Here is a 9460-nt window from a genome sequence, read left to right on the forward strand (position 1 = left end):
TTGCACAGCTAATCTCAATTGGAAAAAAAAAAATTCAGAAATTTACAATAGTAAAAAAAAAATTTTCACAATTTCATTGTGACCACCCCCCCCCTCCCAAGGTCTAATGGTCCATCCCTAAATAACCGCCGAACAAGGCCTTCCGCCACTCATTTACTAAGGGAGCCATCATTATTTACAGTCTGGGGGTAGGAGGAATTACATTAGAACTCCAATATTTCGAGTAACCCCAAAACCATAATGAATTTCAGTACCCCCCTCTCTAACACAGAAGTTTTGACTGACCCCGTCAACTTGGAAAAGTTAAATATCAATACATGTATATTTGTATAATTTACTGTTTATACAGCAATAGTAAGGACCTTTCAAAAAATTTAACGATAGTAAAGACCTTTCAAAAAATTCAACAATTCACCAGTATAACACCAGAAGTAAATATCATGTTTCTACAGCCCACAGTCGCTCATTCAAATATCGTTCATCCATCATTGCCAATACTATAATTTAAACTACTTTACTGTGCCTATTCTTTTCTGAGCCATTTCTTGGCCGATTTGCATGTCAACTTCCTGCTTGTTTTAATTGAATTCACGTTGCTCACTAACTTTTTATGCTTATCTTTTGATGTGTAGTTTTATAACTTTTAACTACTGGTTTTTTTATTGAGTTATTTATTTATTTATTTTTATTCTGTATATGTCCATGTATTTTATTCAATGCATGAAAATCCATTTATGGATGCATTTACTTGAAGTAATAAAATTACAAAATTACAAAACTTGCAAATCTTGGTTTACCCTGCTAGATTACCATCAGTTGCCTCACGACGGTTGGAAAAGGTGAAACCAACAAAATTACAACTTCCCAACCATGTATTGTCATTTGTCAAAATTGTTATTAATAAAAATAAATTGAAATGTATATTTCTGTGATAATAAAGGGTGAATTCACAACAGTTCAGTTTTTCCATAGACCCTCGAGCTAGAGGGTCTATGGTTTTTCCTAGATCCTGTAATCTTGTATCTGCTATCTGCTTAGAGCATTGCTCCATGACCCACCTCTCCTTCCATCTCTGGTCACAACACTCGGTATAACACTATATCAAATTGTACCATGTTTTTATAAAATTGTACCATTTTTCAATCTATGGTGTTTTTCATTGTTTTCTATCCTTTTTGGATCAGTTCATATTAAACTGCACTAAATGCTTCAGTAAACCCCCCTCCCCCAAATAAAAATGAGTAGCCCCTTCTCCCTCTTCACATTTTCAGCAACTCTTGTAGCGTTCAAATTTTGGAGTGACCCTCCCCCAGGCCGTAAATAATGATGCCTTCCTAAGTTACCGTGAATGCAATACTACTTGTAATACTATAGCCGTACAATCCTTACGTGTCTGTACACTGTGCTCCGAACAAAAGATCACGGAGAGAGCAGCCAATCAGCGAGTAGATCTCGCACAGCTGTGTGGCATGCTCCGAGCTCCGCGGGTCTATAGAAATTATCAGGCCTTATTTATTCCCCTACATACTCATTCAAAGATCTTGTGTCAGGATGCCTGGAATGGAAAAACTCCTTAGGGGAGTTCTTCGTTATCGGAGCAACGTGAAGCAGCACCTTGTACCGCAATTTCAGAGAGTAAGAGATAATCCCGAGGTAAGCTAAGATCGTGAGCCATGACCGCGACCGTGGAGTCTGGTCTGCTGGATCTGATATCCGTACAGTCCCTAATGCCAGTTCCCTCACACACTCACGTGCCTCTGTACATTGCTGTAGCGGTAAAACGTTTTCGGAAATGTTTTTGTACGTTTCTCAGTATTTGCCCCTCATTCTAAACGAGGCAGCTTGGGTTAGACCCTCAAATGACCATAACACAGATGCATGCACGCACACTGAACAGTTAGTCACTTGTTTGACACATCAGGTCAAAGGTCAACAATGGGACACTACGATGTGTCCTCAGAACTTCTCGATATAATAGGCCGTGCAGAGGGAATGTAAACGCTCTTAGCTCAAATTCCTTGTCTCTAAACTTAGTGGATATCGACAAGAAATTTCTATTACAAACTATACAGTACATAATTCTGGTTTTCTGGTATCTACAGTGCACGATCTACATTCTGTCTGCACAGCCTATGACTGTTCGAAAAACATTCAGCGCCAGTCAAAGTAGACACAAAGTTTTTAATATTATTAACTGAAATGTGTTTCCTTGGAGCCAAGGCCTCAGGCTTGTACAATGTGTCTAGTACTAATATAACTCCCTAGCTTTAATTATAACACACCACATGCTCATTCCGTGTCGCGATTCGCCAGAATATGTCATGTGACAGCAAATAGATACTTCTATATAGTCCCCACTGAATCAACAAAAGTGACATCAGAGGGTATTTTTTGAAAAACTATTTCCCTAGGGAAAAAGTTTTAACCCAATTTTGAAAAGTGCCTGGTGGCGTGACTGTAGTGTCGTCTGCAGCTTGTAAACAATGGCGGGCGAGTAGAACGTATGTGATGTGCGCCCTGGATGAGCGACGAGCCTCTCTCTAAAACAGGTAGATTATCCATTCCAACAGCGTAGCTAGGAACTTGAACAGCTCATAGACGAAAAAGATTCAAATGCAACCAAGGATGTTGCTAGGTATGCTTAGAATATTTTTTGGAAGAAAGTACCATGTACTACTGTAACTGCTGTGGAAATATCGCCAAATAAACTTGTCACAGTGGATAGTTGCAGTGCAAAATATCAAAACACATTAAAACTTACAACATAATACAACATGAGCGTAGTGTGTCATAAAACACTTATAACCAGGTCTTTATTCGGACTATAGAGCCTGTGTATTACCCTTCGTGTGTTACAAGAAACACATTGATATACTCCTTGACCTACGGCCTTAGGGAATAGCGATGCATTTAGGGGTAATAAACGGGCACTATATCCCTTATGACCGGGTAATAGGTGTTTACTATTGATTCATGCAAATATTTTCAGTGTCCACTATAAATCTTTACTCGTGCTGACATGATTATTATCACATGTAATATGTCAAAATTCTCGACTAAAGGATATTTGCTGTTGCCCAGGTTTTGTTCTACTTTAAGTTTTAATAGATTGGAAAAAATATGAATACAATAAAGGATCACAATATAGTATGTAATACCAACAAAAAAATATGGCCGAGCTACATCTGAACTATTTTAATCTTTGAATGCAAATCTGAGAAAATTGAGAGTATCATTGAGCATTACTAATAGTCACAGTGCTGCTCGCAAATGATGTCATTTTTTCTCTCATTAATGTGCGTAAATAAATATTTGTCTGCATTTTTTGCATAAACTACAAAAATCAAACTTGGTAGTGTCAGAATGACTACTAAAAGTCACACTAATTCGTATGAATTTATTGCTCAGACTGCAAGCTGCAACAACAGCAGTGCATGCAACAACAAAATTTGTCCAAAGTTTAGTCAGCGTTGCCCGATGTCGCGTGCATGCAGCTATGTACAGCTGAAATCACGATAAACGCTGTTAGCATCTAGAAGCTGAATCAGCATCATTAGAAAATATCCTTTCAATTTGACTTTGATTTTTAATTCGCATTTGCCTTTATTTTTGTCCCGGGTAAGATCTGACCTTTCTGTTATCCTCTAGGGATGAAGAGATGCAGGAGTTAAAGTAAAAAAAATAAACAAAACATCTGTTTTAGCCTACAGCCATTATGTTCACCTGTATGGACAGCAGAATGTTACCAACCAGGTTTTGCCAGACCAATGTCGGCGACATGTTTTTTGTGAGGAATGCCGGAAATCTTATACCACATGCCAGTTTGTTTGGTAGTGAAGGCCTCAACACAGAACCGGCGGCCCTGGAACTGGCATGCATCATCAATGATATACGACATGTTGTGGTGTGTGGCCATTCTGATTGTAAGGTCAGTATAACTTGATGTTAGATATTTAGCACAACGGTGTGGACTATTTTTTGCGATATTTACTCCGGTTATAAAAGTCTACTGTAAATAGAAAATACAGGTGGTATAAGGCAATTTTGAATTCTGACAATGTCAGAAATTTGAAATGTTTGCAGTAATATTTAATGATAATGGTACAAATCAGCATGATCTTAGTAGGTGCCCTTGCTTCACAAAGCTATGTGAGGACCCCCTAAGAAAGCCTGAATGTTACCTTTAAGAAAGGTAGAACAGTGTAACCCTCTGGTTTTATACCCAACGCTGATGATGTTCTATGAAATGTTACTAATTCTTTCAATGAAATTTTAAAAAATTAAAACTTTATGGTGATCTATATTTTGTAACATACAATAATTCATTGTAGTTATGCTGATATATTTCTTTCTCAAAATCCACCCATCCAGGCAATGAATGCTCTGTATGATTTGAAAGACAAGCCGTATTTGGACAGAGAAACTGAACCATTTGGAGCATGGCTCAGGAGGTTTGGAAACGCCAGTCTGACCAAGTTTAAACAAATTGAAAATGGGTTTAAAGGACCTCTTGAATTTCAGGGAGAAACTGAAAAGCATAATTTTGAGGCTTATATCGATCCAGAAAATAAATTCAGTATACGTGACAAACTATCCCAGGTAAGGTTGGAGTTGTTATGCAGAACTTTATTAGTGACTTTATCTATCCTTCTCACATCAAAGTCGTGGAAAATCATCTTAACAATGAAGATATACCCACCCACTTACCGTGTGACATACACCGTCACTATTGCAACAAATTTACAAAAATCACTGCATCTATATTTATTTATTTATTTTTATTTATTTATTCACATTAAAGGATAACCCATTTACAGAGATACCAATTGAGTGAAAGTTTTCCCAATTGGGCCGTAACCTTCCATGGGGTCCTACACAATTCATAAAAGAGCTGTACAGATCAGAAAAACTAATAAAAACACTAAAAAGTATGAGGAAAAAATATGATAAAAAAACAGTGGCAACAAAATAAAAATTATACTTAAAAACAGCTATTTGTCAATATTATCTTTTATAAATGCTTCAGTTACACCTCAGCAAATCAAGTCTGTGAAATCATGTGGCCAGGTTCGTTAAAATATGTTGTACGAGACATGTTCTTAACTGATTTCAATCATTATCCCACCAAGTTGAATTTCATACAAGATTCTTTTTGTGCTGTTAACATCTCATTCTCAGTAATACGAGCAGTTCAATTTCAAAGCGTTTACCAGTAGTCAGTATTTATATTTTTCAAAAAGAAATATCCACATACAGACTGTTGATGGGCACTAGAAGAATAAATTATCAAATCAAAAAGAACTTCTAGGAGATAGTTTTTGTGAGTTTACGAAAGGTCTGATGTACTTTCCACTGAATTTGCACCAGGAATTGGATTTGTAATGCCTGGAAGAAAAATGGTTGACCAACTAGACTGGATAGTGACTGATGAACCTGCCAAGATTAGGTTTAACGGGTTAAGTCACAGATTGTTATAGATTGATGTAATTGTCCTGTGGATCATTAATCCTTCCCATCACATATAGCTTTACTAACGATAGAGGTACATTGGAAACACTTGAAAAAAACTATTGTAATGGTATGGGGTCTGCAACTCTTCATTAACCAAATGAAAGGAGGAAGACCCATTTACACAGGATTTTTACAAAATTTACATCATTTTGTGACTGACGTGTGTTTTTATTTCAATTGGACTAGTGATAAAAGTTAATATTTCTGCCATACTTTTTGATTTTATGCATTTTATCTAACAAATTCTCCATGTCCGTATTTTACCCAACAGGTGAATTGTCTGCAGCAAATACAGAACATCAGCTCATACGGCTTCCTGAAGAACCATTTAGAGAGTGATAAGGTCCACCTTCACGCCATGTGGTTTGATATTTACTCCGGTGATGTTTACCTTTTCAGCAGAGAGCGCAAACGATTTGTAGAAATCACCGAAGACTCCTACGATCATCTGTCAATCCAATGCAAATGCCATCACCATGGCGACAAGGAAGCCATTCAGTAGAATATTATATGTCTGTTTGAACATTATTTATTCCTTCCACTTTAGCTTTGGTGTTACTTTTTAATCCGTTAGGTCCGTTGGGCTGTAAGCACAGCTTATCTCTCAGAAGCTGTGACGTAGACATTGCATTAACGCTTGTTGGCAGTTGTGTTGGTAACAGTAATGCTTGGCACACTTGTGCATGGCATACATCATCAACCTCAAGCCACACATAAAAGTGCTGAACTCAAAGATCAGGGAAGTTGACTATAAAACAGGAATTAAAAGTATTGCATTTATATTTAAACCGTATTTTAGTGACAGTAGGTATTAATCAGGCATGGTAAAGCTAAAACAGTCAGAAGTTGGCCTTCATATTAATCATGCAAGGTAAGAGAACAGTTTGTTGACCATTTCTTCTATTAACCTCATAGGAAGAATGTGACCAATTTATCCTATGTGTAACAACTTCAAAACTGATTCAATACAGCACACATCAAAGAACGTGGTGCCCAATTGAAATTAAGAACCAATGCTTTTGCTTTAAAACTTTAAACTGACACATCAGACACTCCTAAATTAAATGCTGCACTCTGGTGACAGAATGAAAACATTGAACAAAGGGTAAGCTTTTTATTCTCATTGTATGTCAGTAAAACCATGCTATGTGTAACAGTTTGGATGTACCTAGTAGTCAGTTGACCATTGGCCCTGGAGCAAAAAGGACCAAGAACTAGGGCAAACATCAAAGGGAAACAACATTGACAAGGAGTTCAATAGACATTCACTTGGGGATCACACAGTGCCATATTTTGCATTTAACCCTATTTTTTCACACCTTCTTGCATTAAATGCCCATTTATGTCATGAAAAGGTTATTTTGGGGGTTTGAAGATGCATGCCAGTACCTTGTGTGCAAGAGATAGTGAATGACATTTATTTACATGGCTTGCTATCAAAAGTTAGACCACTGAGATTGCTGAAAACTGTAATATGATTTGAAGGCATCATAATGGATATGTTTCTATGCAGACATCACACAAGTTATAACCCCAAGAGAAGCAAGTTTACAACGTCATGGAGGCTTGACCCAGTATTCTCAACAGTTGTCAAAGTTATTACCTAGTTGTAAAGTTATCCAGTGGTTGATAATCATCAAGCAGTGAAGCGTTTGAATTATTTTCACAAGGCTGTTCTCTCTGGTAATACAAAATGTGAACATCTCATGCTTTGTCTTTTCTGTACCCACTGTCATGTGATTCCATAGATCTTTAAAGGTTTTTATTGAGAAAGCATGTGTGCTATCAAATGAAGTAACCAAAGTGTATGTATTTGCACAGGCTAATCACAAGCACTGTATGTAATACAGAAGAATAGCAGAGCTGTAGTTTCAGCTTTCAGTGAAGCACAAAAGAAAGAACATATCGACAGAAGCATATTTAAAGTGAAATGTCGTCTTTAAGGTAGTTTGCTCTTGGAAAATGAAAGACTTAAACTTTTGCTCAAACTTTCCTCAAGCAAACTGTCAACCATTTTCTTTGAAAATCAAGAATAAAAATCAGGGGTCACTTGGCAGTTTCTGGTACAAGAGAAACAAATTATTCAATATTTCAGCAATAATGTACCCCCTCCAATAGTGGATGAAAGCAAACTTCACATATGGAGTGCAAAGTTTGATTGGCTGGGAGTGGGTACATTATTGCTATTATTTTACAGTTTTGGCAATGCCAGTGAATTTGTAAATGTAGAAAACATCTATGGCCACAATACTGTGTAAAAGGATACAGTATCAGTAACAATCTCGGGGCATGATGTTGAAAAAGAAAATTTCAGAATAAGTGGTGTAATGCATCAGTACTGCTTTTTATCAACTCAAGAAAATCTGGGATTCCAGACAGCAGCTGATATTGATCATTCTGGAATATATGTATCAATATATAAGTATGGCAGTCTATGTAAATACTGCCTCTGATGCTTTCTTGATCCTTTCATTATCTCAGTATGGTATGTTCCATTGTTTACAATAGGATGGATGGACCTCTCTACTGGCAAATAGGGGTGAATGGGTTAAAACAACATTGGCCAGTTAGAGAAACTGTTGTATGTGTATTCTTTTACATTGAAACAGTGCAATTTAAACGAGGTTGTCCTTCTGCAGCTGTACGGCTTTTTTGTTGATAAACATTGCGTCTTCCTGGAAATTGGTGTTGAATGTCAAGCAAATGTGAAGCAAATTCAGCATTTGATACATGTTCATAGTTCCTTTGTTTGGTATTTTTGCCATATTACAATTTTGGATATGTTAAACATTGTGCGTAGCAACAGACTCATAGTACAGCCCCAGACAGAACAAACCCTTTCCTTTTCACTGTTTTACTTTCATGCATTCATCATTTAAACACTGCCTCTCCCACTAGTCATTTGTGTTCTCTTCATTGTGTTTTGTAATTTATTTTACATGATATACTCTTTGAAGAGTATTGACAAGGAGTTATTTAATCAGGTATAGTGTAGAACATCATTTTTCCCGGATAGTTCACTCACCTGCACATTGTTTAAAAACATTTTCAACATCCCATTCATCATGAATCAATGTCAAAATTATACTTACATTTTCCATACAAATTTTGATTACCTCATTGTGATTGTTTGATCTTGTCAGCAGTAGATCCATGAACTTCATGTTTCCAAATACATGTATGTGGAAGGGTAGGGTTGTTTTTGTTGAAGGGTAGGGTTGTTTTTGTTGAAGGGTAGGGTTGTTTTTGTGCATGCAAGTCATTTTGCCTCTTCTTCTTTGAAGTTTGTGTAAGCAGACTTTCAGATCGGATTTGTCCTATCAGCATTACAATGAATTTGCTGTGCTAAATCTTTGTGCTTGTGCAGTGTGGACATATTTTGTGAGTAGAATGTATTAACATACATACATAAATAAAGTGATAAGTTTATGGTTTATTCTGGTGTAATATAGTATTAAAGGATCCGTGACAACTATTACGAATTTACTTTTTCCCCATCAGAATCTCTCCGATGAGGTGTTTCTGTACTTTGACTACTGTGTCAGTTCAAATAAAATAAGCTGAGCCATCGGCTGAACTTCGAAAACATGAAAAAGTCAACCAAGTTGGCTTGATAAGAAGTGTGATTATTTCACCTATTAGATAAAGCTAAGAATTCAACATTTGACTTTTTGTTTGGTTGTAAATACTTTGAATAAATAAACCATCACACGTGATCACAGAGACATTTTTTCCACAATCACTATGCATTTCCAAACACTAGACATGCAACTAGCAAAACCACACACTGGCAGAACATTACATCAGCTACAGTTTGGACACAGTGAAGTAATCTGGTGTACAGGCAGCATGTACGTATCACTCAGAAATTGGACGGATATCAATTAGACATGGCTCTGCGTGTCAGGGCTGTGTGTTACCGGCGTTATACGGCCTTCCACCTCATATG

General features: G+C 36.8%; 1 protein-coding gene across 1 annotated transcript; it reads left to right on the top strand.

The window, feature by feature from the left end:
* The first annotated feature begins 1441 nt into the window (after nt 1-1441).
* On the top strand, nt 1442-9234 carry LOC139121498 (beta carbonic anhydrase 1-like). Its single transcript, XM_070686400.1, has 4 exons — nt 1442-1653; nt 3704-3928; nt 4372-4599; nt 5783-9234. Exons 1-4 carry the CDS (start codon nt 1552-1554, stop codon nt 6011-6013), a joined length of 786 nt encoding a protein of 261 aa, XP_070542501.1. The 5' UTR covers nt 1442-1551; the 3' UTR covers nt 6014-9234.
* Nucleotides 9235-9460: the final 226 nt, after the last annotated feature.

The sequence above is a fragment of the Ptychodera flava genome, chromosome 21 (assembly GCF_041260155.1).
Source record: "Ptychodera flava strain L36383 chromosome 21, AS_Pfla_20210202, whole genome shotgun sequence".
NCBI lineage: Eukaryota > Metazoa > Hemichordata > Enteropneusta > Ptychoderidae > Ptychodera > Ptychodera flava.